Source organism: Chiloscyllium punctatum, chromosome 32 (genome assembly GCF_047496795.1).
Source record: "Chiloscyllium punctatum isolate Juve2018m chromosome 32, sChiPun1.3, whole genome shotgun sequence".
NCBI classification, from domain to species: Eukaryota; Metazoa; Chordata; class Chondrichthyes; order Orectolobiformes; family Hemiscylliidae; genus Chiloscyllium; species Chiloscyllium punctatum.
The window spans coordinates 16,115,945-16,132,409 of record NC_092770.1 but is presented as its reverse complement, the minus strand read 5'-3'; the positions used below and the strand labels follow the sequence as shown (position 1 = coordinate 16,132,409).

General features: G+C 42.4%; 1 protein-coding gene across 1 annotated transcript in view; it reads right to left on the bottom strand.

Moving 5' to 3' along the window:
- utp20 (UTP20 small subunit processome component) overlaps window positions 1-16,465 on the bottom strand; it is a 114,121-nt gene that overhangs the window by 29,510 nt on the left and 68,146 nt on the right. Inside the window, exons 38-47 of the mRNA XM_072551731.1 lie at window positions 15,724-15,861; window positions 12,128-12,267; window positions 11,122-11,210; window positions 7,817-8,091; window positions 7,358-7,497; window positions 6,632-6,788; window positions 5,676-5,774; window positions 4,695-4,862; window positions 2,880-3,046; window positions 1,870-2,017 (exon numbers count right to left, since the gene is read on the bottom strand). Coding sequence (XP_072407832.1) covers window positions 1,870-2,017; window positions 2,880-3,046; window positions 4,695-4,862; window positions 5,676-5,774; window positions 6,632-6,788; window positions 7,358-7,497; window positions 7,817-8,091; window positions 11,122-11,210; window positions 12,128-12,267; window positions 15,724-15,861 — 1,521 coding nt within the window. The remainder of the gene's footprint in view (window positions 1-1,869; window positions 2,018-2,879; window positions 3,047-4,694; window positions 4,863-5,675; window positions 5,775-6,631; window positions 6,789-7,357; window positions 7,498-7,816; window positions 8,092-11,121; window positions 11,211-12,127; window positions 12,268-15,723; window positions 15,862-16,465) is intronic.

The following is a 16,465-nucleotide window of genomic DNA, read 5'->3' as shown; positions in this document are numbered from 1 at the left end:
ACCCCAACTAAACAAAGCCAGTGCCTTTCAATCACCTTGTCATCAGTACAGCTAACAGTACCATTGTTCCAACATGGAGTCTATTCCATTACTTTTATCCAATTGACTCCAACTATCTGAAACTGTTCAGTGACCACAGAATTGTTCTAGGTAACCTATCGAAAATCTCACAACCAGCCCCACCCTTATTTCAAGGAAGTACTGCACGGAGTAATCATAATAACCTGAATGCTACAATTTCCCCAGCTAACTTCCTGCCAACAGCAGTCAGCCAAGAACGGCAGATCATAAATGGATACAAGCAACCTGGACTTCTTCACATCAGCTACTCTGGCAAATGTACAATCATCATAAGCAACTCAATTTAATCACCCCTGAATTTTCTAAAGCCAAGGATGTACATAGAGTCAGAGTGATGTAGAGCACAGAAAAAGACAATTCAATCCAACTCATCCATGCTGACCAGATATCCTAAATTAATCTAGTCCCATTTAACAGCATTTGGCCCGGATCACTGTAAACCCTTCCTTTCATATATCCATACGAACACCTTTTAAATATTGTAACTATAATTACCTCCACCACTTCTTCAGGCAGCTCATTTCATACACACAGTACCCTCTGCATGAAAACGTTGCCTATTAGGTCCCTTTTAAATCTTTCCCTTCTCGTCCTAAACTTATGCCCTCTAGTTTTGAATTTCCCTACCCTGGGGAGAAGACAATGGCTATTCAGCCTATCCATGCCCCTCAAGATTTTATAAACTTCTACAAGGTCACCCCTCACCTTCCGACATTCCAGGGAAAACAGCCCCAGCCTGTTAAGCCTCTCACTAAAGCTCAAACCCTCCAACCCTGGCAACATCCTTGTAGATCTTTTCTGAACCCGTTCAAGTTTCACAACATCCTTCCAAAAGCAGGGAGACCAGGATTGCATGCAGTATTCCAAAAGTGACCTAACCAATGCCCTGTACAGCTGCAACATGACTTCCCAACTCCTATACTCAATGCACTGACCAATAAAGATAAGCGCACCAAATACCTTCGTCACTATCCTATCTACCTGCAAGCCCATTTTCAAGGAACTATGAACTTGCACTCCAAGGTCTCTTTGCTCAGCAACACTTCCCAGCACTTTACCATTTAGCGCATAAGTCTTACCCTGATACGCCGTTCCAAAATGGAGCATCTCATATTTATCTAAGTTAAACAAACCTCGTCTTCCCAACCACTGCTCTTGCATTAATCCTTACGGCCTCAGTATAATTCAAACATTATCCTTTGCCTTTCCAAGTACTCCAGCACATAAGCCCCATGACTACTACAACATGAAGGATCATCACCACCAAGCCTGACTTGAACATATGCTCTTATTCCTTTGTCCCAGTTGAGCCAAACTTTTGAAAATGTGCTGCCTGACCTCACTGTGTAAACAATATTAGAAGGATTACAATAGCTTGAGAAAGTCTATGTTACATCCTCAGAGTAAGTTGGGATAGGCAAAATGTGTGGCCTTGCAATCATTGGCAAATTAAAAAAGCAAAGAGGAATTGTAGGTTTTTCAAAGGCCATCCCTAAACACATGTACACCCAGCCCCATTCTCCATCCTGACTTTGAAATAAATCATCTGTCCCTCAGTGACCTTGGGTCAAATCCTGGAACACCATTGTGGGTGAACCCACAGCAAAATGGACTCTAACTGTCCAAGAAAGCAGCTCACCACCACCACCACCACCACCACCACCTTCTCAACAGCAACAAGGGACAGGCAATAAATGGCCCAGTCAGCAACACCTGTAACCCTGTGTCCAAACAGAAAAATAAGGCAGTTCAGAAATCAATGAATGAGCAGAAACTCTGATCACTTACCCTCAACCCGGTATTGACCAGAATGTGCATGTTGGTCTTGGTGCTGGTAGCTGCTTTCTCACCCGTACGGCTTGGGGTGGGGGGCAGCAAGAGGCAACTCTGGGGCTTCAGTCCAACACGGGATGCTTCAGGTTTCTTGTGTTGACCTCTTTAAAAGTGACAAGTGGCAGCATTATAAAGAAACAGAGAATGCAGCACAGAAACAGGCCATTCGACCAAACAGGCCCGTGCTCCAGACAAGCCTCCTCCCATCTCACCTCATCAGGCACCTTTCTTTCGCCCTCATGCAGTTACTTAACTTCTCTTTAAGGACATCCATGCCATTTACCTCAATCCAGCCCACACAATAGTGCATTCCACATTCCCACCACCAACCAACATCTACCAAAACCAGCTGGATAAAACATTGATTCATGAAATACACAGAAATACAGGGATGGGTTCAACTAGTGAGTTGTGGGCTGACTGATCATATTCTGGTTAACTTTTGCTGCAGTTACAATTTAAGATTGTTGGGTACCGCACAAACGCAGGTCCCCAGCTGCGGCACAGACTAAACTTTGCACTGTCGGTGCTACCTGAAGAGTGGGAAATCCCCAGGACCCCTAAATATTCCAAACCAGGTTTGACGCATTTGATACCGAAAAGCTAACCAAATGTTTAGGAGCAAAAACAATGACTTAGTTCAGAACATTGGTTGCAAAGACTTGAGCAAATATTTCTTCAAAGGTGCAGTGCTACAGGATGGGGGACTAAAAGGAAAGCCTTAACAGAGAAACCATTCAGAGTGTGGAAACCTTTGTCTCAGGGAGTGACTGAGGCAGAGATCATTTGGTCTTGTGAACTGGATAAATAACTGAAACGGGGGAAGGTACAGAAGCAGAGGGTTAAGTCTTTGATTGCTCACAACCAATACCAGATTCTACCGGATCAGTGGAAAATACTGTCTCAATATAAATTTTAATCTGCCGTACTTCAGCAAATAGTAATCCAAATGAATGACTGCTCACTTGGTTCTCTGTGTCATCAATGGCAAGCTCTCTGTCACCAGACCGTGGCTTAATAAGAGGATGGAGTCAGCCGTCATTTCCTTATTCAGTAACAGACCAGTCACAATGCAACGATATGCTTCTTGAACCTTGCAAGCTTGCTTAAGGATGGTTATATTCTCTAATATCTGAAAATGTAAAATGGCACTTAACCATACTGCACCAATAGCAGCTTCCATTTATATCACATCTACACTGTCATAAAATTCCCCCACGTGCTCCATAGGAACACAAAAAACATGGAAGACAATTGGAAGACTTGCCTTCATTAGTTGAGGCACAGAATATCAGAGCATGGAGGTACAGCATAAGGTCACTGCTGGAGTACTGCATGCAGTTCTGGTCACTGCATTATAGAGAGGACTTGATTGCACAGGAGATTTCTCGGAATGCTGCCTGCGCTGGAGGGCTGGAGTTATGAGGAAAGACTGGACAGGCTGTGTCTGTTTTCCTTGAAGAAGCAAAAGTTGAGAGGGAATCTGATGGAGGCAAATAAGGTTATGAGGGTGGATAGGAAGGCTTTTTCTTTATTTATAGAGGGGCCAATACTATTGGGGCACAGATGTATGGTAAGAGGTAGAGGTGAAGAGGACAGCTGAGGAGAAAGCTTTTCACCCAATTGGTGGTAACCTGGAAATCACTGTCTGGAAAAGTGGTTGAGTGTCCTATTTAGATAATTACAAGGGGTTGGTTAGCTCAGTTAGCCAGACAGCAGGTTTATGATGCAGAGTGAATGGAACAGCATGGATTCAATTCCCACTCTGACTAAGGCTACCACAAAGACCCTCCTTCTCAACCTCTCCCCTCTACTGAATTCTGCTGGTTCTTAGATTAAACCATTCCCCAGTTGTCTCTCCCTCTAATGAGCGAGCAATCCTATGGTTTGATAGGACGATGATGACTTTACCTTTTAGATATTTAATTACATTGCCATTGGCCCCAGGGCTTTGGAGCAAGAACTGAAAAATGGGATTAATAGATCTTTGTAGACTGGCCAGGACAAGATGGGGCTAATAAACATCTACAGCACAGAAGATGGCTATCAGTCTATGAAACTAATTTTCTTGGTCTACTGGCAAATCAGGTGGCAGCATCTGTTACCCAATCCTAAGTGCCTTGACAGGGAGTGTCTTTCTCAGACATTTCTGAGGGCTGTTCAGAAACATCCACATTCCTGTGGGTCTGGAGTCACATGTCGGCTGGCCTAGGTAAGGATGTTGCTGTTGAAGACCCACAATCACTTAAACATCACTTAAGCCAACTGTCTCACTTTTTTTAAAAAAACCTTGAAAAGTTGCTTCTTGTTTCAGTTTTAATAAACTGCATACTAAGTTCAGAATTATTTAAAACATCTGTACTGATCCTGAGATATCATTATAAATTTGTTGAATGTCAGAGTCTTCCATTATGACAACAAAAATCCATATATTTTTGAAGTATTAAAACTGTTTGATATGTTTACTGACAAATCTTTTAGCCATTTTAATCCTACATGGATCTCCCTATCATTTATTTCACTACCTGTAATTGGTTTTAAAATAAAAAGGGGTTTTGGTGGCTTGGATTTGCTGGTTTGCTGTGAAAGTCCTTCATTACAATTGGCTGCTTAACCTGCCTCAATGTTGTTGGACACCTGGAGATCTGCTTGACTTGGCAGCAGATTCGGAATGGTGCCGGGAAAAAGGGAACACAAGTGCTTTAGAGATTGCTAGATCTTCGTGGCCAGCTTTCTTGAAAGTTAGTGGAGTGTATTACTGAATGGGGCATTGACTTCACCTCTTTAAGTGGAAGGATCAGCTTAGAAACTTGTGCCCTTCCCACAAACCGAGCCAGAATCTGATAGGAGTCGTAGCTCTTGCTTGTCCTCGCTTCCATCACTTTGCTTATAATTCCCTTCACTTCTTTCTCTTCTGCAATTTCACCAAACAGTTCATGGTTAAAAATCTAGAGAGAGAGAGAATTATTTTGCACTGATAAGATTGTTACAATTCAGCATAATATTATTTTTAATTAATAGCATCACCAAGAAATAGATAAATATTTCAAGAAACAAGATTCAAAGGACATTGGTGGAAAGGGGTAATGGAGCTTAGAATCAGCACCAGAATAACGAACTGAACACTGTCATCTTATAAAAATATTATAATTAGGACCGATTCTTAAGGAGGTGGTGTACAGTCGGTAGCATTTCACCTAGTTAGTAAATGGGTTCTAGTCCCAGACCAGATATTCGAGCCACGATCAATGCCGAGACTTAGAGGGTTCTTGTGGCACGTTGGTAGCGTTCCTACCTTTCAGCCAGGAGACCCAGGTTCAAGTCTCACTTGCTCCAACGTTGTGTCATAACATCTGAGTAGGTTGCTTAGAAAATATCCAAGCTGAGGCTTCAGTGCAATTCTGAAGGAGGGTTATACTGCCACCGATTTTCACACAGGCTCACAGTGTGTTCTCAAATGAACATAAAATGATCTATTGCGATAAGCACTAGGGTAATCCCTCCTCCCTACAACCTCGTGAAACATCTACTCCTCAAGCAACACCTAAAAGAGATGACCTAGTCATTAATTACATTATTGTTGCAACTCAATTGAGCACAAACTGGCTACTGCTCTTTGTCTACATTACAACAAAAAGAATTGCTTCACTGCTTCTAAAGCACTTTCCGATATTCAGAGGGTGAAAAGGGTGGGTTTTGTTTCCTTCTTTTGCAAACAATGATCTGTAAATCATTAATCATTTCAGACAGTAAACCCTTACCTCAATGAGAATGTCCACACAAGGGTCCAAATCTCCACTGTTAAGTCTGGGTACGAGACTCTTCAACAGCATGTAGACCGTGTAGGTCAAAACATGAACCTAGCAAGGCGATAAAGAGGTGGTTCAGTGAACAGAAACTACCAGAAGCGTTTTGGAACTGGGAGCACATTATCGTGCAATAGTCAACACAAGTGAGAACTTTAGTAATATCAAGCAAAATTTACTATTTTATCATTCTAATTGTTTTCATTTTCAGCATCTTCCAAAGCAGCGATCTCTTCCACATAGAAAGACAAGGGCAGAAGAAACATGGGAACACTATCTGCAAGTTTCCCTGCAAATCATACATCATTCTGACTTGGAATGACATCACTGAGTCATAATCCTGGAACCTTAACAGTACTGTAGGTGTCCCTGCACCCCAAAGATCACGGTTGTTCAAACTAAGAGCTCAAGAGCACTTTCCCCACAGCAACTGGGGATGGGTATTAATTGCTGGTCTTACCAGTAACATGTACATCCCAATTAAAAGGAAACTTTGCAGATAATCTTTGGAAAACCACAAACTGAACTTGCCACATTATCTGGGCAGTCGATTCTGACATGTTGACCTGTCACAGTGAGTGGTTGAGCTGGGTGACAGATACAGTTTAGGGCAAGCTAGAGAAAAATAAGGGAGAAATGTAAGTAATAATATGGAATTAGGTTGAGATGAAGAGGTCTGGAAGTGGTCCATGTGTTGCACAAACAGCAGCATCGAGTTGTCACCCTGAATGACCTACCCCTGGGGTGCAAAAACAAATACTACGTAAGTGGACAACACACAGGATTGGGCATGTAAGTGGTAAGTAACATTCCCACCACACTAATGCCAGGCAATGGCCATCTCCACCAAGAAAAATATATAACCATTGCCTGGCCTTGATATTCAATGGCATTCAATTGTAGCAAATTACCTGATAGCCATTGGTTAAAGCTGACTGCATCTCTTTGAGAAGATACAGAAGGTACTCTGGGCCCAGAGTCTCAATGATTTTAGTCAGGGTGTTGCGAGCAACATCGCGGATCTCCTGCGCTCGGTTTCTCAACAGCATACAGACTTTGATGAGGATACTGCGAACAGGATATAAGAAAGATGTGTGTTAATGTAGTTCCTTTCATGACCTCCTGATGTTTCAATATCCTTTACAGTTAATGAGACTTAGTCACTGCTATTGTATAGGAAAAATTAGCTGCCAATTTACACACAATAAGCTCGAGCAAACTAAAGTATTATAACAGTTTTTTTTGTTAACGGGTCATGGGTAAATATAGTCAGGACTTTGGGAATAGTTCCTGAGGTTTTTTTCAAAATTGTACCACAGGATCTTCACATCTGACTGAGGGGTTAGACTAGGTTTTAGTTTCACGTGTCATCCGGACGATGTACCTCTGACAGCACAGCACCTCCTGCACTGGAGTGTCAAGGGATGAGTTTACACCCAAATCCCAGACTAGGACTTGAACACTGTGAATCAGAAGTGAGAATGCTACCAACTGAGACACGGCTGGCTCAAGACAGAAAGGAAAAACAAACCCATAAAATGCAGAAATAACCACTTCACTGAATAGACAAGACTCCTCCTAATCCCACAGTGCCACTGTGAATACAACGGTTCTCAGTCACTGCTGTATTGCAATACCTTGGTAAATTGGAGTCCATGGTTTCCTTGGGAAGAGTCTGCATCAGTTTAACCATCGTAAAAGCCAGCGGAATACGCACCAACTCATCATCATTGACTATTTTTGATCTCACCAACTTGTGTTGCTCATCTCTTTGCACCTGTTTACAATGAAATAAACTCGAGTGATGGAGGAGTTAGGTGGAGGGGGCTCGAGGGAGAGCGGCAAGAATGAGTGGGAATGAGATAAATAGGGTAGAGGGGAGAGAGAAAGCAGGGAAAGAGAGATATTAATGACAACAGGAGAAGAGGGTGAGGGTAGGTTTAGGGAAAACAGAGAGAGGATAAAAAGGGGACTTGGAATGAGGAGAGGGGAGAAGGACAGAGACAAATGAGAAAGGGGAAAAGTTAGACTGTGACACGTAGAGATGGGTAAAGAGTGAGAGAATACAAGTTTATCAGAGGGTTTCACCTACAGACCTTTGCAATTAAGCATTTTTGCAGCTTAGGCAGGATGCTGTTGGTGACAGTCATTTGGATGTATTCAATCAGATTTTGCAGCTCCTTGTTGTTTTTGGGTTTAGGGGTCACAGGCTTCTTCATCTGCTTCACTGGGACATCTTCTCCCACTGTACCTTCATCACACACTGGGTTACCTTCATTTAATGTTTCTGCAGATTCTTCCTTCTCTTCATCGACATCACCTTCCAATTCCATGGCTTCAGCCACATTTTCCTCATCTCCTTTCTCCATATCTACAGGATACAGTGAGATTATCAATGGTCAACACAGGTTGAAGGGTGCAGTCAACAAAAAAAAAACCTATGGGGTTGTCGGGTCAACTTAACAACCAGCTTACAAAACTACAACAGCAGTATCTGGACTGCAAGACAACACAGTAAATCAAACTCAGAGTGATCTGCCATTCTGTCCATCTGTCTGTTGTTTATTTCCACATGAACCTTCTCCCACACAGATTCATTCAATCCCATCAACGCATCCTTTTAAACCTTTGCCCCTCTTCATCTTTTTCACTTTCAATCCATCTCTGCTATCCACTCAGCCACACACAGTTGTAGCAACAGTGAAGGAAAACTGGTCCAAGTTCCAAAAAAGAGAAGGGGGGAAGCATCTCGAAACAATAATTTGGGAGTAAAGTTAGAGTCAGATGGACAAATTCAAGGTAATTAAGGAAACGTAGTCTGAATTTGTTAAGGAAAAACAGTGGTCAACTAATCTGCTGGAGAGTTTTGATGAGGTAATTGGTTGGGTGACAGGAAACAGTCAAGATGGAGGAAGGCTTGTGGCAGAGATCCCAGGAGGCAGTATTGAGGCAGTCTATTAATAAACCCAGGGTATAGTGTGCATCATTAACCCCTATTAATACACCCAGGATATAGTGTACACCATTAACCCCTATTAATACACCCAGGGTATAGTGTACACCATTAACCCCTATTAATAAACCCAGGATATAGTGTACACCATTAACCCCTATTAATACACCCAGGGTATAGTGTACACCATTAACCCCTATTAATAAACCCAGGGTATAGTGTACACCATTAACCCCTATTAATAAACCCAGGGTATAGTGTACACCATTAACCCCTATTAATAAACCCAGGGTATAGTGTACACCATTAACCCCTATTAATAAACCCAGGGTATAGTGTACACCATTAACCCCTATTAATAAACCCAGGGTATAGTGTACACCATTAACCCCTATTAATAAACCCAGGGTATAGTGTACACCATTAACCCCTATTAATAAACCCAGGGTATAGTGTACACCATTAACCCCTATTAATAAACCCAGGGTATAGTGTACACCATTAACCCCTATTAATAAACCCAGGATATAGTGTACACCATTAACCCCTATTAATAAACCCAGGGTATAGTGTACACCATTAACCCCTATTAATAAACCCAGGGTATAGTGTACACCATTAACCCCTATTAATAAACCCAGGGTATAGTGTACACCATTAACCCCTATTAATACACCCAGGGTATAGTGTACACCATTAACCCCTATTAATAAACCCAGGGTATAGTGTACACCATTAACCCCTATTAATAAACCCAGGATATAGTGTACACCATTAACCCCTATTAATAAACCCAGGGTATAGTGTACACCATTAACCCCTATTAATACACCCAGGGTATAGTGTACACCATTAACCCCTATTAATAAACCCAGGGTATAGTGTACACCATTAACCCCTATTAATAAACCCAGGGTATAGTGTACACCATTAACCCCTATTAATACACCCAGGGTATAGTGTACACCATTAACCCCTATTAATAAACCCAGGGTATAGTGTACACCATTAACCCCTATTAATACACCCAGGGTATAGTGTACACCATTAACCCCTATTAATAAACCCAGGGTATAGTGTACACCATTAACCCCTATTAATAAACCCAGGGTATAGTGTACACCATTAACCCCTATTAATAAACCCAGGGTATAGTGTACACCATTAACCCCTATTAATACACCCAGGGTATAGTGTACACCATTAACCCCTATTAATAAACCCAGGGTATAGTGTACACCATTAACCCCTATTAATAAACCCAGGGTATAGTGTACACCATTAACCCCTATTAATAAACCCAGGGTATAGTGTACACCATTAACCACTCTTTCAATCTGTCCTGCTATCCTGAATGATTTCTGTACATTTACACCCAGGTTGCATTCGCTATAGAGGTGCAACCTTTATTTGATATTCTCTCTCCATGTTCTTCCTAGCAACCTACGGGTGACTCCACACTTCTCTGCTTTGAACTTCACCTGCCACTTCTCTGCCCATTTCATCGCCACATTTATATCCTCCAGAGATTCATCACGGACTCTGTGCACCATTGAGTTACATGAGCAAGATTCTTTGTGGATCTGCTCATCTCTAACTGATCTCAGGAACACATTCTTGAACGTAACTGAGGGGCTTGTTCATCCCCAGATCGGAATGCAGTCCCATATAGGACAGGCTAGGTAAGGACAGTCGGTGTGTTTCCCTACAAGATATCAGTAGGTTTTTATAAGTCTAGTGGTATCATGGACAGCATTACTGAGATTAACTTCTTTATACATGGCTTGAAGTTTCAACCCTAATTTCCACCGAAATACTATTGCAGTCCAGGCAGAATTGAGTGAAATCTGTGCTTACAAATTACATGATTTTAAGGTCATGAATTACAGTTACCAGTTTCACTGGCATTTGGACAATTTTTTGAATACTGGTTGTGGACAAGGCACCCCTTTGGGTTGAAATGACCAGGTTCTGCCAGTCGCTGCAGTTCGGAGAAGTTTATCACCTTTCACCCAGAATCATCATAACTAGCATTCATGACAATGTACACTGACGGGGCAGTCAAGTGAAGTGTGACCCAGGTCTATTGCTCCTGCTCGTGCTGCAAGTACTCTATTTTCATCTGATCTGCCCTGCCCTGCTCTGCTTATCAACCAACTAGCTGAAGGATGGCTGAGTGTTCGACAGTCCCACTCCTCGATGTGAATTAGGAGGGTACCCCGTTCCAGCCACCAATCAGTCGATTACATTCGCCCATGGGGAGATTTTCCCTGCAGGTACACAAACACACATGGGGAAACTGGAGTGCCGACTCGCATGGAATGTGACAGAGTAATAAGAGCAGAAAGGGGATGTTCTCGTCTAATAGTGCAATATGCAGCTCAAGGGTGGCACCACATGTACTCTTTGCAGGAACTCCATCCTAAAAGGCAGAGTTTAGGCACGTACTTGCATTTTCAATTGCCTGAACAGCTTCAAACTCCTTCCGTAGGCTCTCTGGGTCAAAGTGAAAGGCTTGCAACACTGAGAGTAGCAAACTGTAGGAGAGCAAATAAACAAGACTAAGAACAGCAATATTTTAAAGATTCAAAAGCTAAACTGAAAATGATCAAGATTTAACATCCTTAGTTATGGGCAGTGTAGAGCACTGATGAAATTTCAGTTTAGAGTGTTACACGTCTTTGGCAAAACATTGGAATGGACTAACATTTAGGATTGGAGTGGCCTCCAAACAGTTGTCTCTGAGTGGGATGTTCTTCAAAGGGTGGGTGCAGACTCGATGGGCTGAATGGCCTCTTTCTGCACTGCAGGGATTATAAGGTGGTGGTGAGTGGACTTCTTAAACCGCTGCAGGCCTTGGGGTGTAAGGACACTCTCAGTGCTGTTGGAAGGAAGTTCCAGAATTTTGAACCAGTGACACCAAAGGAAAAGAGTTACATTTCCAAGTGAATAGTTTGGAGGGGAATGTGCAGACGGTCGTATCCTCACCATTTCTACATGGTGGAGGGTGCAGGTTTGGAAGGTGCTGTCTAAAAAGCTGCTTCGACAATATATCATGTAGACAATACACAATGCTGCCACTGTGGAGGATGCAAACAGACAGCGTAGTGGACTATCAATAGGCTGCTTTGTTCTGGACAGGATTTGGGATCTTGATTACTATATTTAAAAAGAATGAGCCTCAGATTGAGCGAGAGCTGGTGTGTTGGGAAAAAAAAAGTATTTATTGCAACATTTAAAAGGCATCTGGATGGGGATATGAATAGGAAGGGTTTGGAGGGATATGGGCCGGGCGCTGGCAGGCGGAACTAGATTAGGTTGGGATATCTGGTCGGCATGGACGGGTTGGACCAAAGGGTCTGTTTCCATGCTGTATATCTCTATGACTCTAATTGAAGAATCATTCATTAGCTTGCTGGCACAACCATCACTGCACACTATTCCACATACACACCTGACTGCAAGTTTCTGGTTGATCTGTCCAGTCTGCAGAATGTGAATATATCGTTTAAGGTAGTAAATATATGGTGACCATGAGAGATGCTTGCAGGCAGCTCCAACAAGTTCCACAGATGCCGTGGTCATGTTCTCGTGCTAGAGAATGTCATGGAAAGATAAGCAGAGCAGAGTGAAACAAAATTGAAACAAACCCATTTCAGCCAATTCACGTTTAGTTGAAAGTTACACTGGAGTTATACGTAGCCCGAGTCAAATTACATCCAGTGGAACCAGCCCACTTTCCTCTGGCTCTGTGATGGTTGATGCTCATCTACAATTTCCTTCCCATTCTGATTAATGCTCACTCAACCGAAACGTTAACAGTGGTTTTCTCTCTTTGCCGATAGCTGCCGTGTTTGCACCACATTCTGCCTGTACCTCAGAAGTGCCTGCATTCCATTCCGGGCACCTGAGCTTGAGAAGGAGGCACTGCCTTGAAAGGTGTGCAGTGCAGTTTTGCTGGAATTTAACACCAGGGGTGGAGTACAAAAGCAAAGAAGTCTTGTTACAACTGTACAGGATATCGGTGAGACCACACCTAGAATACTGTATCCACTTTTGATCTCCATACTTAAGGAGGGACATACCTCCAATGGAAGCAGCACAGAGAAGGTGGATTCCTGGGATGAAAAGGCTTGTCTTATGAAGAACGATTAAGCAGATTTGGCCTCTACTCCTTGGAGTTCAGAAGAATGAGAGATAATCTTATCGCAATATATAACATTCTGAGGGGCCTTGAGAAAGTGAAAACGGAGAATGATTTTTCCAAGTCTAGAAGTAGGGTCACAGGTTAAAAATAAGGGATTTGTTGTCTCTCTGTTTCTCCGAGAGGGGTTTGTGTGGAGTACACTTCCATGGGGGCGAGTGAAGAATGAGTCACTGAATACATTCAAGACTGAGTTGGATAGTTTTTTAATCAACAAAGGATACAATAGGAAAGTGAAGTTGAGACCATAACCAGATCAGCCGTGATCATACTGAACACTGGAGCAGGCTTGATGAACCACATGACCTAATCCTGCTCCCATTTATTTTACGTAGGAACACAGAAACTAAAGCAAGATCATTTGAGCCTGCTTCACCTTTCTATATGACCATGGCTGATCACCCAATTCAGTATGCTGCTCCCACTTTCTTCCCATTCCCTGTGATGTCTTTAAAATCTAAAAATGGATCTCTTTCTTGAATATATTCAGTGACCTGGCCTCCAAACTTCAGTGGTAGAGAATTCCACAGGAATGTTTTCCTCATCTCAGTCTGAAATGGCACACCCTTTATCCTGAGACTGTGTCCCCAGTTCGAGACTCCACAGCCAGGGAAAACAAAACTTCCCTACATTTAGACTGTCCAGCCCCATGTTCACCTGCAAACTCAACTTGTCTAAAACGCACTGAGGCCTCCTTCCATCCTCTTCACAGTTCACAATCTCACCAAGTTTTGTGCCATCATCATTGGGAATGTTGCATTGTTTCCATCATCCAAGTCATTGACATATATTGTGCACAGTTGTGGCTCAAGTACTCTTGTGGTACTCCACTAGACACTGAATGCCTTTCACTCAGAGAAAGACCCTTTATTCCCACTCACTGTTTCTGTCTGTTAACTAATTATCAATCTATGTCAATATATATCATCCCCTAACCTATGAGTTTCAACTATGTTCTCTAAGTACTTATGAAGGACTTTATCAAAAGCCTTCTGAAAATCCAAATACACCACAACCACTGGGCTTCTCTGATCTATTCAGAGTTACACCCTCAAAAAACCTCTAGTAGATTAGTTGAGCATGACTTGTCTTTCATAAACTCATACTGGCTTTGTCTAATCCAGTTAAAGCTTTCCAAATGTTCGGCTATCGTGTCTTTTACAAAGGAACCTAGTACTTTCCCCACTATCGATGTTAGGCTAACTGGAATGCAATTCTGTTTTCTCTCTTCCTCCCTTTTTAAAGAGTGGGGTTACATTTCCGACCCGCTAGTCTGTAGATTATCAGGCCCTGGTAATTTGTCAGCCTTCAACCCCATTAATTTCCCCAGAACCATTTCCTTATTAATCTTGATTTCCTTCAATACATCACTCTCACTAAACTCTGCCCAAACATTTCTGGGAGGTTTTTTCTGCACTCTTTTGTGAAGACAGAACCAAAGTATGTGCTCAATTTGTTTACCATTTCCTTGCTCACCGTTATAATTTCTCCAGTAAGGGGTGACTGTAAGAGACCAACACTTGTCTTTACTAATGTTTTCTCTTCACATTTTTATATCAGTTTTTATAGTCAGTTCCTATGTTCCCTGAAATTCTCCTCAAGCCTATTTTCCCCTTTTTGATCAAACGTCTCACCCTCTTTTCCTCAATTCTAAATGCTCTCCATCCTCAGGTCTGCAGCTTTATCTGGGAGTTTTATAGGTCTCCTCTCTGAATCTAATATTATTCCCAATTCCTTTTGTAACTCATGGTTGCCCCAACTTTCCTCTATAATAATTTTAGGGCCTGAGCACTTTCTCCCATTTCCTTAAGGAGAAAGTGAGGACTGCAGATGCCAAGGGCTTATGCCCGAAACGTCGATTCTCCTGCTCCTTGGATGCTGCCTGACCTGCTGCGCTTTTCCAGCAACACATTTTCAGCTCCCATTTCCGAAACCCAACTTCCACACACCAGGCCTTGTCATCACATGGGCTGCTAACACAAAGAACCTACTGCCAGCGACTCATGGTCCTCATTAGCAGCTAGTCATTCTCTCAGGCCGACCATTACCCATTTCTTTGTCTGCCCGACTGTTTCTCTCTCTCTCTCTCTCTGGGACCTATCATTTAGGCATACATATCAACCTTTTCCTAGCTACCATCAGGTCAGAAGAAGGGTCACTGAGCCAGAAACATTAATTCTCCAGCAACTTCTGATTTTGTTCGCAATGAACAATTGTTCATACACACATTCTTTAAATATGAACCAGTGCCAACCCACCAGCCAGCTGTTTAGATAGGTGCCCCAATCTATCTTTACCAATTCACGCTTCATACTCTCACAGATCCCTTTATTTCGATCCAGATGATCATAAGAACAATGGGGCTGAAAAGGTTAAATGAAGGGAGTTTGAATTGACTTAGTTCCTCCCAAAAGGATCAGACAGAGATGTTTAAAAATAATAAATTCATTCATATGACGTGGCATTGCTGGGCTGGGCAAGCATTTACTGTCCATACCTAAGCATTCTCAGGAAGGTGATGAGGAATTGCCTTCGTCAAACACTGCAGACAATTTGGTGTTGACACACACATACAATGCCGTTAAGGAGGGAATTCCAGGTTTTTGACTCAGTGACACTGAAGAATGGCGAGATATTTCCAAGTCAGGATGGTGAGTGGCTTGGAGGGGAACTTGCAGATGATGGTGTTCTCACATATTAGCTGTTCGTCAAACCAGTGTCCTCAGAACATTAAGCTGGTCCTCTGAATTACTAGTGACATTACTACAGCTTGGTCTCGGCAGCATGACAGACCAGGTTCCAATCAGCTTCTTGAAGTCCCAATGTTTTATAAATGTAGTTCTTACCTTCAGCATGTTCTCACTGAACAGTGTTGAAGTAGCAAATGGCAAGATGTAATTCACCAAAGATTTTGAGGATAACGTAATCTTTTTCTCATCAAGATGCTTCGCTAGTTTTTTCAGGGCACGTGCTCTCCTGTGGATCTGAATACCGAACAGAAAAAGACTTGCATTTATATAGATCCTTTCATGATCAATAGACATCCCACACGCTTACAGCCGATTAAATATTTGTGAAGCATGGTCATTATGTATTGTGTGGATAATGTGACAGTCAATTTGCTCAAAGGAAGCTCCCACAAATGGTAATCTGATAATGAAGAGATAACCTATTTCTGTGAAGTTGATTATCCAGGACTTCAGGGATAACCCTCTAACCTGCTTAGAAACAATGCCACGGGATTTTCCACACCAAGACAGAGCATCACTTCTCACAATACAGTACTCCCTTTTACACTGCAGAATCAGTTTTGCTTTGGGTGCTCAAAATCTGGATTGGGACTCAAACTAAGAACCCTGAATCCGAGGTGAGAACATGACCCACTGAAACATAACTGACAGAAGGAAAGAAATATCACCAGGTGAGCCAAATCCTGCTCATTGTAAACTCAAATGGTATTAGCTGATAAGATGGCACCTAGAACTTTGCTTTGCTGTTTGATGTGATCTTGGTAACATCATGATCGTTGTCCTCTGAACATTAAAAACCAGTCGTATTGGCACATAACCGAGATGACACCCAGGGCAA